Here is a 12,578-nt window from a genome sequence, read left to right on the forward strand (position 1 = left end):
CACAGTGACTCATCTCGAGGATGAACTCTCTGAAAGGGGTTTAGGGGAAATGAAACTGAATGGTTGATAAGGTATTTCCTTAAGTTTCAGGTGTAATTTTGTACTATGAATGGGATGGAGGAAGAGATGTTTGTTTTTTGCTTGGGTAGTGAGATGTTAAGCATTGCTAAAACTTTAGTCATCAGACTGATTGACTGACTAATTGCCTAAAAGCCTATTTATACAGAAAAATAACAAGAGGGGAAAGGCCATGTCATGAAAATGTACCCTAACTGCTTTATGTGTGTGTGAGTAGTGAGGGTGCCTTGTGATTATCATCGACTTGAAGTCAACTGGAAGTTAACTTTCATTTAGGAACATATCACAATCATCACACATAGAAAATGAAAACTTTCTGCCTTCATGTGGCTAGTAAGACTACAGGAGAAATGAAACTGAAAAGTTTCCCAGTTGTATTCGTAAAACTCTGCCACCTGCTGGTGATATGCTGCATCACACTCTTCTTTATCTTCCAGGCAATGAAAACATACTGTATATTAACATTGCTGTCATGTGTGATATCATGGTTTCCCTCCCTGTTGGTATGTGACCATGAGTCACATTTGGCTATCAGTGAAGGAATTACAAGAGTAAAAGGTGGTTTACATTTAAATGTCAGGTGCAATAAAAAAACCCATTAAGGTCTAATAGCTCATTTAACCTCTTTTTCAGGTTTAATGTTAGAACAGTCATTCAATCACGTACCTCACCACGGCCTGCAGATAATGATGATCAATACTGAATGTAATAAATTGCACCATGTTCAGCTTCAGTATTTTCAGGCATGCAAAGGTATTCCCCGCTCCTCCTGTTGACCTGCAGTCCTCTAAATGACGAGCCATTAAATTGAGCACACAGTGTTTACCCCTCTGGCTTTTTGACAGAGGCACAATTGATCTGGAATTCAAAATGAGGAATTTAAATTGTTCTAATACATCTTCACATAGATTTGAAACAGAACCTTTGGATTTCTACTGTTTGACTTGCTGGTGTTTCTCAACCTATATTTAGCTGCAGTGGATGTTGGATGGTACAGCTGCAGCAATATGTGTTATCTGATAAAATACTTGTGGACTGAATAAAGAAAGAAGAAAGAGGCCTTGGAAGCAGAGAAGTTCATTAAACTGCCGTGAAATGGATCCGCTTTGCTTTATCTTTCGATACCGCTGAAAATTTTTATGGAAAAGCAATAAGAAAGCTTCTAATTTCTGTTATATATCAAAATAAGACTCAAGATCCATTTTCTCACGTGACACCTGTCCTTTCAACAGTATTTCAGAGCAGGAGGAGGATTAAGTAAAAGACGAATTGAATAACAGAGGCTTTACAAGATCTTTACAAGACTCTGTAATAGCTAAACGTAAAAACCTGAAAGAATTTTCCCCACGTCACACAGACATGCTTTTAAACTGTTTTAAACTACCTCAAACGGTTGAATAAATACGTATTTAACGTACTCTTATTTTGAAACAGGAAACTAGGAAAAGTCGTCGCTGTGGCAACGGCTAAAACGCCACAACTATTAGCTTGTTAGCGGCCGTTTACCCTCTTTATGTCCTTCTTTTGTTTTGGCTGGCGTTATGTTATTGGCATGCGATGGAGGGCACAGACACATATCTCATACGACCTAATCACCAGCACAAGTGAGTCGGTCAAAGTGGTTAAACGGCATTTCTACAACGTGAAGTTAGCCAGCGAGTTCAAAGCTAACGATATGTTTGTAGAGCTACGTTAGCCACTATTTAAGATAAGCCAGCTAGGTGTTTTCAATTGTGACTAAACTTGTAATGCCATAAGTGCCTTGCAGTTCAGATTGGCGTTAGTCTTTCTAACATGGTTACGTTTCTCACTGAGTATTTGGCGTCAAAACTGTAGTTAGCTAACAACGTGAGGTGTGTCAGTTAACCTAACGTTAGTTGTAAGGCCAACGTGAGGAAAAGTTACATTTTCCTCCAGTGACCAGTCCAGTGGTAGCAAAGTGTACGGGGTAATAAGCTTGTCTGCTTCACCGTTCACTTAGGTTAAGAAGTATACACGACAAGATGACATTTAGTAATAGACTTCTGTAATACTGTGACCCATATTGAGAGCTGAGTTGTAGCCACCTGTGGAAGTTGAATTAATTTCCTGCCTTGTTGCTCACTGTTAAATTCCCCAGGTTTAAGCCAGCCATTGTGAAGGAGTGTATTCGTGAAATTGTGAGAGAGCGACTGTCTGGGATGCGGTACGACCCGGAGGAAGTCCCAGAGCTGTCCCGTTCACTGGCAGAGTGCATTAAGGACAAAGTGAAGAGTGAGTGGTGCTTTGTCCCTTTCTTGAACCCCAGAAGGTCAATATAAGATGTCATCCAAATACCTATTTGAATGACAGTGTTACAGAGACAGTGCCTCAGTGTTACTGCTCAGACTTCATATTCTGAATACCAGTGAAATAGCTACAGATCTGTAGATTTAACCTGATGGTAACAAAATACACAGCTAAATAAAATGTAAGCAAAACTAGATTGTGCATCATATACATTCACTATCCTTGTGATTGTCTAGGCAACAAACCAAAGATCTTCTGTCACTTGTGAAATGAACCATTACTTTCAACTGATGTGACTAACTTGCTCGGAAAGGAAACGAGTACAATGAACTAAATACATAATGTACCCAGAAGAATGAAGCTGAATAACACAGTATATAAATAAGTAATAGTCAACAGTAAAATGCCTCTCACGTAAAACAAATCCTTCTAGTAACATATTTTACTGATGAACGTGCTTCACAGTAATCGTAGGATATCAACACCCACCCTTATACTTTCCCTGCACAATGTTTTCACAATTTTCTTTAATCAACAGATGCAGGGTTTGACAGATACAAGCTTGTCGTGCAGGTGGCCATCGGAGAGCAACGGGGACAAGGAGTCAAGTGAGTGATCTTTTTTTTTTTTTTTTTTATCCGATTAGCATTTAAAATCCACCCACAACAAATACATAGTAGATTTCAACAAGCATCATAAAGCTAAACGAAAAGGTGTAGGCTGAAGCTCATGCTTATTTTGCCTACCCTTTTTACAAAAACACCTTTGGCAAGGCGACTCTTTAACTACATGGTCTGAGTTACACCATAAGTCTTCTGAAGAAAAGGGAAAAAAGAGAGAGAGAGAAAAAGGATAAATTCTCAAAGCATGTTACAAAATAAATAAACCAATAAGATTCCATAACAATAATACAAACAGACACAACCAAAAATTTCAATATTTTGTTATTGCTCTTCTTCATACCTGATTTACATATTTTCTTATTGCTTTAGTTTTATACATGTTTTTAAATGAGGAAAGTGAACTACACATTTTTAATTCATCATCACAGCTATTCCACAAGTTAACACCTCTAACAGAAACACACCTCTGCTTAATATTCATTCTTGTCTTAGTTTTTTTGAAGAAACCTGTTCCCCTCAAATCATACCGACTCTCTCTGGTTTCAAACAGCCTCTGAGTACTACGGCAAAGTAAATTATTGTGTGCTTTGTACATTATCTGTGCCATTTTAAATTCAACTAAATCATAAAATTTAAGGGTATTTGAATTGAGAAACAATGCATTAGTTGATTCAAGAAAGTGTGATCGATTTATAATTCTTATAGCTCTTTTTTGTAACTTAAAAATAGGATGAGTGTTGGTTTTATATGTGCTACCCCATATCTCCACACAATAGGTAATATATGGAAGTAACAGAGAACAATATAGCGTGTATAGTGATTTCTTGTTGAGAACATCCTTTGTTTTATAAAGTATAGCAATGGTTTTTGACATTTTGGTTTTCACATTATTTATATGTGGCTTCCAACAAAGTTTATCATCAATTATCACACCAAGAAATTTGTTTTCATTCACTCTTTCTATTTCAATGCAATTGACCCTGATTTTAACCTGAGTTTTTATTTTTCTGGTGCCAAAAATGATAAACTTTGTTTTATTTAAATTCAAAGATAACTTATTAATGTCAAACCAATATTTCAGAATATTTAATTCCTTTTCAACTGTAGTCAGAAGCTGTTCTAGGTTTTTACCAGAGCAGTAGAGAGTGGTGTCATCAGCAAACAAAACACATTTTAACAGTTTGGAAACATTGCAAATATCATTGATATATAATATGAATAATTTAGGGCCTAACACAGACCCTTGAGGGACTCCACAAGTGACCTTCAATTGATTTGATTTTACATTATTTAATTGCACATACTGATATCTGTCATCCAGGTAACTTTCCATCCACGTGTATGCTAATCCTCTAATACCACATCTCTCTAGTTTATTCATTAATATACTATGATCAATAGTGTCAAATGCCTTTTTTAAGTCTATAAAAACACCAACTGTATATTCCTTGTTGTCTATTGCAGTAGATATCCCTTCCACAAGTTCCATCACTGCCATCGAGGTGGACCTTTTTGCCCTGAAGCCATATTGATTATCACTTAAAAGATTATGTTTCTCAATAAATGTTTCAAGTCTATGATCAAATAATTTTTCTAAGATTTTTGAGAACTGCGGAAGTAGTGATATTGGTCTATAATTGGTAAATTGATGCCTTTCTCCACTTTTATAGATAGGAATAACTTTTGCTGTTTTCATTTTCGAAGGAAAAATACCTGTTTGAAAAGACAGGTTACAAATGTATGTAAATGGTTGCACAATATATTCTATAATACTTTTTACTAATGTCATGTCTATATCAAAACAATCAGTGGACTTTTTATTCTTGAGTGTTTTCACAATATCAATTATTTCTCTATCATTTACAGCACTAATAAACATGGAGGAGGAGTTTTTAGTTATATGTTGATCTATTTCATTGTTAGTTCTTGTCTCGGGGATGTCTTTTGCTAAGTTATAACCAACGTGTACAAAAAAATCATTAAATTCATTGGCTATTTCTTTAATTTTATCAATAATAATATCTTTATCTTTTATAAAGTATTCTGGATAACCAGTTTTATTAGCACCCTTTTTGACTATACTATTTAATACTCTCCATATTTCTTGTGTGTTGCTCCTGGTACTGGTAAGAAAAAAAAAAAATGTTACAATTTGTAAAACTATGTTTTAGTGGGATACTTTTTTGACTGTGGAAAGCCGGTGTACAACGTGTTTTGCTGTTGAAGACTGTTTTATAGGGAACAAAGACTGAGAGGCAGCCAGAGATTAGATAACTGGCTCTAACCTTACCCTCAACCTTTCATTAATAATTCTTCAGTGATACCGAAGTGAGACCATTTTTTATGATTGACATTGAGCTGATAGCATTAAGTAATACTGCCTGATTTGTAGCTTTTTTTCCTGCTATGTGATTACGGTTTCAAAATAGCATCATTAAAGCAATATTTCAGTGGCAGTAGCCAGTAGCTGATATTGACTTAGCTCTGCTCTTCACATTTACATCATCAATGTTAGTAAATACCATGAATTAAGAATGTGGTGATGTAAAATTGGTATTACATAACATCTGTGTGACACTCTCTGCTCTGTCTTATCTTGTATTTCACCAGGATGTCCTCAAGGTGTTTATGGGATGCTGACACAGACAACTATGCAGAAGATATTTTCATGAACGTGGGTACCTCTGTTCTGGTCACTAAGATGTTTGGGGGCGGGGGGCAGACGACAACAACAGTTTTTTATAATGAAATGTGTTTTACCTCTGTAGGACAGCTTGTTCTGTGTGGTGGCAGTTTTCGGAAGTTATTACTACTGAAGAAGAGGATGGATGACAGCGAATTCCTTGAAAAGATGTGAGGTGAACATCTTAATGAGACTGCTTTCAGTCAGCATTTCCATTTAATTATGCGTTGATCTGAAGTGACAGTATGTAACTGCTGCATCTTGAGATCAACACAGATGAGATCCAGGGAAGAAGTTATGGATATCTGCGCTGATACTGTAGTGGTTTTAAAATGAAGGATTTCACCAGGATTTCCTGACTTGGCTAGATAATAATTATAAAGACTGTGGCCTCTTTTATGGCTAATAAAATAATGATGCTTTGACAAGTATTATTTCTTATCTCAAAACATGGTAAATATTCATGACTGCAGCAGTCATTCTATCCAGTACTTGGGAGTACTTTCAGCTTCAACTGAATGTAATACAGTACAATGCGCATAATTTTTCACATTTTTTTGGGTTCTTGACTTTGCACAGCATCTACAGTAGAGGTCAGTATATGTCTCTGATTGATGACATCATCATGATAATTACTGTAGAGGAACAGGAAAAACCACTGTCAAGTTCATCACCACCTTTATGAGTGGTGACACTGCTGCCCCTCTGTTTGGCTATGACTGGACTTGTGAATATTAAATCAACTTAGTTTGAGTTCGACACCATGACTTTGTTGTCTGTAAATAAGGGCATCCAGAAGTAAACAAATATCTAACACAGAAGTGATGTAGCTTGGCATTTCGATGACAGCATTTAAAAAAAATCTAATGATCTAAAATGTTACCTACAGTTATCATAAACAGTATACGTATTACTACAACATTAGAAAATTAATCAATTATGACCTTGAGCATTTGTAAATTTACCTTAAACAAATGAAACCATCACCTAAAAGATTTTGAGCTTTTACACTGCATCATACAGTTCATTGTTGGATTTTTGAGGGAAACTAACAGGATTGCACTTCAGATAAAACAGGAAGAGGTTGTTCTCGCAATGCAGACAGGCCAATTATTAACTTTATTTTATATGAGAATGAAAAGAGGTTGATGGTAACCTTGGTAATATCTTTAAAAACACTGGCACTGTCAATACACTGCAATGTTTCTTGTTTGTTTAATCTAAAATATCACAACTAATTTGATATGATCATAATACTACAAATGACACCTTTTGAAAAAATTGAGAATTAAAACATAAAACCGCTAATTTACACATTTCTAGTCACACAGAATTTCTTGGTTTGAGTTATATTTGTGATTTTGGGTGTGCCATTTTTGTATGGTCACATGGCAAGAATCCACATGAGATACCACCTGAAGTGACCGAGATTGGATTTCGTGTTTTGTTTTTCACATGGCCAATATATTTCAACAGTCATGATGTCCTGGAAGACAAGACAGGCAAGAAAATAAGGACAGGTGTCTGTGAGGCATACACTGAACATGTTTTCTTAAAAAAAAAAAAAAAAACAACCCCCCCCCCCAATTGTGATTAAAGATATTATTCATTTTGAAGCAGTAGTTCGAGAAGGTGGCGGCATTTTTCAAATAAACTGTATTACTTTCTACAAGTTTAATACAGGTGTTGCTTTTATACATGCTGGTGGTTTTGCTTCATGCACGTATTGGAGTCATTTAGGATTAGGACACGTTTCCACAAACAGATGAGACATACTGTAAATGCCAGTTCCATGGAGAATCCTCTTTCCATTTGTCATTAAGTTCCTGGTCATTGCTTTGGTTCACAGGTAAAACCATTAGCAGACATATAGACATGCCTACACAGCATGAAATAGTCTAAAGGAGTGGCTGGTGAAGCATCCACTGAGCTCAACTGTCCCAAATATGTTTTCCTGGGGAGCTGGTGGACCAAACCAGGGACAAAATGAGGGAATATTAGTTCAGAACTCTGATGTGGTAATGTTGCTCTGGGTCAGCTTGACGTGTAAGCACAACACATACTGTACTAGTCCCCTAAAATACCATAACACTTGATAAGATAACAGTAAAGACCTTTAACCTGTAATCACTTATAATTCATGTGCATAGATGTTAAACTGTAAACCAGTTCAAATGAACTCTGTAGAAACATGTCATCAGTAAAATCTATTTCAACGATAATGCCCTCTTGTAGTGCATCATATGAGATGATTGTCATACGACAATTCTTTGTTTCCTCACGCTCATGTCCTTGGCCGAGACTTGCCCACAATGAAGTCCATCACTGGTAGCATAATATATCCAGGTGATACTCAGGGCAGGTACCTCTAATTTAGGGGAAAGATTGTGGACCACACAACAAAAAGGGGGAAAAAAAATAAACAAAACACATGCGCAAAATAAAATGACCCCAGTTAGCAAAAACAACCACTACGCAGACAAAAGATAAAGTCAAAACCCAACAAATGCAATAATTAAGTTTTAGTCCATATTATGCAAAATTCCCTGAAAATCTGCAAAATAAAATGCAGATGTTTCAGTTCACTACTCACATATAGGTAGAAGTGGCTGCAACAAAATAATGCAATTAAGAGTGCCAGTCAATGGACAATCATGCAGAAAACATGACGTAAATGTGCCATTTTGTTTAATGTAGTAATTTCGGAACATCAAAGGACCAGTGTGTTAGATTTACGGGGATCTATTTGACAAAAAATTGCAGAAATGGAATATAAGCATATGTTTTTCATTAGTGTGTAATCACAAAATACCAACACCATTTTTCTACAGTGGCCCAGAAGCTCCAAACCAACTGGCTCAAAAGATGGGAGTTTTGTGGCCACCGTGGGTTGTCCTACACACTTGGATAGGGAGGAGTAATGCAGTGGGTATTCATTTGGTCATAATCTACAACCTCACCGCTTTGCCACTAAATTGTACGCACTGGACTTCATCACTTCATCAGGACACACAGATCTGATGTTTTTGCCGGCTGCTATTTGCTAAGTGGAGCAGAGGTTTGAGTGATGTTTAAATCTGTTTCCATCCCACTTTGTGACTTTTTATTTTAATCAATACATCAACTTTTCCACCTCGGTCAAGCCTCAAAACCTTTATCTGTCGTTTTGACTTTTTTCTGATTTCTGCACAAAAATTGGTGGATGCAAACCTCAATATTATTTTCATACAACACACTTTCTTTGTAACAGCAGCTACTATTGGCAGTTAGCTGCCTAACAAAATGCGAGTCCAATACTGAAATGTTTGCCAACTCTACTTCTCTGTAATTTGTGGGTGAAATTGAGACATTTTCAATTATACACAAGGTAATTTTCAGACATTCTTGTGTTTTTGTAACTACTCTTTCAGCAAGCCAGTCCCTCAGCTGGAAAATGAGATGTTATTCACATGATATATAAAGACTAATGAGACAGAAGTGAACAGTTGAAGCTGAATCAATTAGTCAAATGACCCATGTACATGCCAAAGTGGAGTTTTCCTTCTCTATTTCTGGCTACAAAGTACAGCTAATTTGGGAATGAACTTCTAGAAGCTCAAATGTGTCACAGATATGCTCTGGCCATGATAGTGCTTTCTCAAATTGCATAATAATTTGCATCCGTTTGTAGTAAGTCAGTGGTAGTGTGTCATAGATATTGCTAAATATTATGAAAAACCATATCCCTCATTTTCCCCAAATCAGTCATGAAACGCCCTCCTGAGTACTCTCAATTTATATGATAGATTCAAATTTCATTGAATTTAGATTTTTGCTGATTTGAGGAAGTGATCTTCTTAATCAAAAATAATTGCACAGAAGGTTCTTCCTCCCATTTCCTTCCACTGTCTCAAGATAAAACATTTTTTAATGTTCTTGCTCTTTCCTTTCAGTGTCTTAAATTTCATCTCAGTCTTTTCAATTTCAAGCTCGGGCAATTTTGAAGCCTGACCATTTTGACGAGGAGTTCCTCTTGAGGGGCTTGAGGCGCAAATGAGATGAAATACAGCAACTAGACAAAAATCAGTCTGACATCCCTTTTAGAAGCTTTCCAGTCTCATCTTCCCCAGCTGTCTTTAAGATTGTGCAAACTATTCTGTGTGATGTGGCTGTAAATATAGTATTTGCAGAAGGCAACACCATCTACAGTATGCATCATTCAGTATTTATGTTCCATCTTTGGCTGTGTGAACATAAATCAAAGTATTAATGTGTGAATAAGGCATACAGACCACACATACTTTACAGCTGCACAGCAGCTAATTTTATTCCATTCAGAAAACTGTGCACTTTGTTAATTAACATTACACTTAGATGTATATTATAGCCTCACATTGCTTCTCCTGACTTTCAGCAGTGAATAACAAACTATCTGAATCTGTTTGTGCAGTCTCATGCACAACACTTCTTAACAATTTAAGCAGTGGCTTTGATGTTGTTTTTCCATGTGAATGCACAATGACAGATGCTGACTGTTGGGCGTTTGCCCCTCAGGAAGCAGTGATTGTGGCGACTTTAGCATACCCTCCATTATACTCTGCTCTCTCTGCCTGTTGTATAGGAACGAATGCTGTGCTGTTTGAGACAGGAGAATATTGTGACTGGCTTGATTTTCTGAAGTGGCTTGAGAAGATTAGATGCTACAGTCAAAGAAAATTTTGTTTTATTGGCTGAATTTGAAGTTATTGCTTTTACAAAAATACTTCCTTTTTTTTACAAGACTCAGACTATGTGGCACATTTAAGTCATTTAAGGATCTGGTGTTTAAGAATAAGGCTGGCGATGTTCTGTGTTTTTAATGTTGCCAACAAATCCTTTTAAGAGACCAAAACGAACAATGACATTATTTCACTAACAGGTATCTCCTCTGTAACCAAAGCGTGATGTAGCTTCCTTCCTGTTCCTATGTCACATAGACCTTCATAGCCAAAAACAGTTTGAAATGCATTAAAAACACATGGGTTGGGTGACATGATTCTTCATTACAATGAACCAGGGCACAGTAGTTTGATTTCATCCCAAAATACACCTCCTGCTGCCGTAAATACCGAAAATTGTTGCCAACAAATACACTCTTTACTCCTGTTTGAGTAACATTTGTTAAAAATGACTGTTTTAGCAAATGATTCACTTTTTTAAATAAAAAAATCAAACTATGTATTTGGGATCCGTTGTTTGTCTTTTCCCGGGATTTGTTGAAACAGAAATAGCCCACCCCATCCTTAAAGAATGGAAGATTGCCTTAATATCCATCCATCCATCCATTATCTTCCGCTCATCCGGGGCCGGGTTGCGGGGGGAGCAGTCTGAGCAGGGACGCCCAGACTTCCCTCTCCCCGGACACTTCCTCCAACTCTTCCGGGGGGATCCCGAGGCGTTCCCAGGCCAGCCGAGTGACGTAGTCACCCCAGCGTGTCCTGGGTCTTCCCCGGGGCCTCCTCCCGGTGGGACATGCCTGGAACACCTCCCTAGGGAGGCGTCCAGGGGGCATCCGATAGAGATGCCCGAGCCACCTCAGCTGACTCCTCTCGATGCGGAGGAGCAGCGACTCTACTCTGAGCTCCTCCCGGGTGACAGAGCTCCTCACCCTATCTCTAAGGGAGCGCTCCGCCACCCTGCGGAGGAAACTCATTTCAGCCGCTTGTATCCGGGACCTCGTTCTTTCGGTCATGACCCAAAGTTCATGACCATAGGTGAGGGTAGGAACGTAGATTGACCGGTAAATCGAGAGCTTCGCCTTTCGGCTCAGCTCCTTCTTTACCACGACAGACCGATACAGCGACCGCATTACTGCAGCCGCTGCACCGATCCGCCTGTCAATCTCACGTTCCATCCTTCCCTCACTCGTGAACAGGATCCCAAGATACTTAAACTCCTCCACTTGAGGCAGGAACTCTCCTCCAACCTGAAGGGAGCAAGCCACCTTTTTCCGGTCGAGAACCATGGCCTCGGACTTGGAGGTGCTAACTCTCATCCCAGCTGCTTCACACTCGGCTGCGAACCGCCCCAGCGCATGCTGAAGGTCCTGGCTCGAGGAAGCCAACAAGACAACATCATCCGCGAAAAGCAGAGACGAAATCTGCCGGCCCCCGAACCGAACCCCCTCCGGCCCCTGGCTGCGCCTAGAAATCCTGTCCATAAAAATGATGAACAGAACCGGTGACATAGGGCAGCCCTGCCGGAGTCCAACATGCACTGGGAACAGGTCCGACTTACTGCCGGCAATGCGGACCAAGCTCCTGCTCCGGTTGTACAGGGACTGTACAGCCCTCAACAGAGGGCCTCCAACCCCATACTCCTGGAGCACCTCCCACAGAATGACGCGAGGGACACGGTCGAATGCCTTCTCCAAGTCCACGAAGCACATGTGGACTGTTTGGGCAAACTCCCATGAACCCTCAAGCACCCTGTGGAGGGTATAGAGCTGGTCCAGTGTTCCACGGCCAGGACGAAAACCGCATTGTTCCTCTTGAATCCGGGGTTCGACTATCGGCCGGATTCTCCTCTCCAGTACCCTGGAATAGACTTTACCAGGGAGGCTGAGGAGTGTGATCCCCCGATAGTTGGAACACACCCTCCGGTCCCCCTTTTTAAAAAGAGGGACCACCACCCCAGTCTGCCAGTCCAGAGGCACTGTCCCCGTCTGCCACGCGATGCTGCAGAGGCGTGTCAACCAAGACAGTCCTACAACATCCAGAGACTTGAGGTACTCAGGGCGGATCTCATCCACCCCCGGCGCTTTGCCACCGAGGAGCTTGCGAACTGCCTCAGTGACTTCAGCCCCGGTGATGAATGAATCGACCTCCAAGTCCCCAGTCTCTGCTTCCTCTACGGAAGACATGACAGAGGGATTGAGGAGATCCTCGAAGTATTCCTTCCACCGCCCG

At 39.3% G+C, this 12,578-nt stretch overlaps 1 protein-coding gene across 3 annotated transcripts; it reads left to right on the forward strand.

Moving 5' to 3' along the window:
• Window positions 1–1,524: 1,524 nt before the first annotated feature.
• dynlt2b (dynein light chain Tctex-type 2B) lies at window positions 1,525–10,828 on the forward strand. Of its 3 annotated transcripts, none has more exons than XM_070961525.1 (6): window positions 1,525–1,682; window positions 2,198–2,331; window positions 2,885–2,954; window positions 5,580–5,643; window positions 5,738–5,827; window positions 8,484–10,828. In XM_070961525.1, exons 1-5 carry the CDS (start codon window positions 1,636–1,638, stop codon window positions 5,783–5,785), a joined length of 363 nt encoding a protein of 120 aa, XP_070817626.1. In that variant the 5' UTR covers window positions 1,525–1,635; the 3' UTR covers window positions 5,786–5,827; window positions 8,484–10,828. The 3 variants fall into 3 exon arrangements, with proteins under 3 accessions (XP_070817626.1, XP_070817625.1, XP_070817627.1); XM_070961526.1 differs by lacking the exon at window positions 8,484–10,828 and adding an exon at window positions 7,502–7,943 and having other exon boundaries at window positions 1,526–1,682; XM_070961524.1 differs by lacking the exon at window positions 8,484–10,828 and having other exon boundaries at window positions 5,738–7,427.
• The last annotated feature ends 1,750 nt before the right edge of the window (window positions 10,829–12,578 follow it).

The sequence above is a fragment of the Chaetodon trifascialis genome, chromosome 4 (assembly GCF_039877785.1).
Source record: "Chaetodon trifascialis isolate fChaTrf1 chromosome 4, fChaTrf1.hap1, whole genome shotgun sequence".
Taxonomy (NCBI): domain Eukaryota; kingdom Metazoa; phylum Chordata; class Actinopteri; order Chaetodontiformes; family Chaetodontidae; genus Chaetodon; species Chaetodon trifascialis.

Bases quoted from the DNA above. Each gene is read 5' to 3' on its own strand.
- dynlt2b (XM_070961525.1), top strand. From the start codon at position 1,636: ATGGAGGGCACAGACACATATCTCATACGACCTAATCACCAGCACAA. The intron at 1,683-2,197 runs GTGAGTCGGTCA...TAAATTCCCCAG, and splicing joins CGACCTAATCACCAGCACAA to GTTTAAGCCAGCCATTGTGA. The intron at 2,955-5,579 runs GTGAGTGATCTT...GTATTTCACCAG, and splicing joins CAACGGGGACAAGGAGTCAA to GATGTCCTCAAGGTGTTTAT.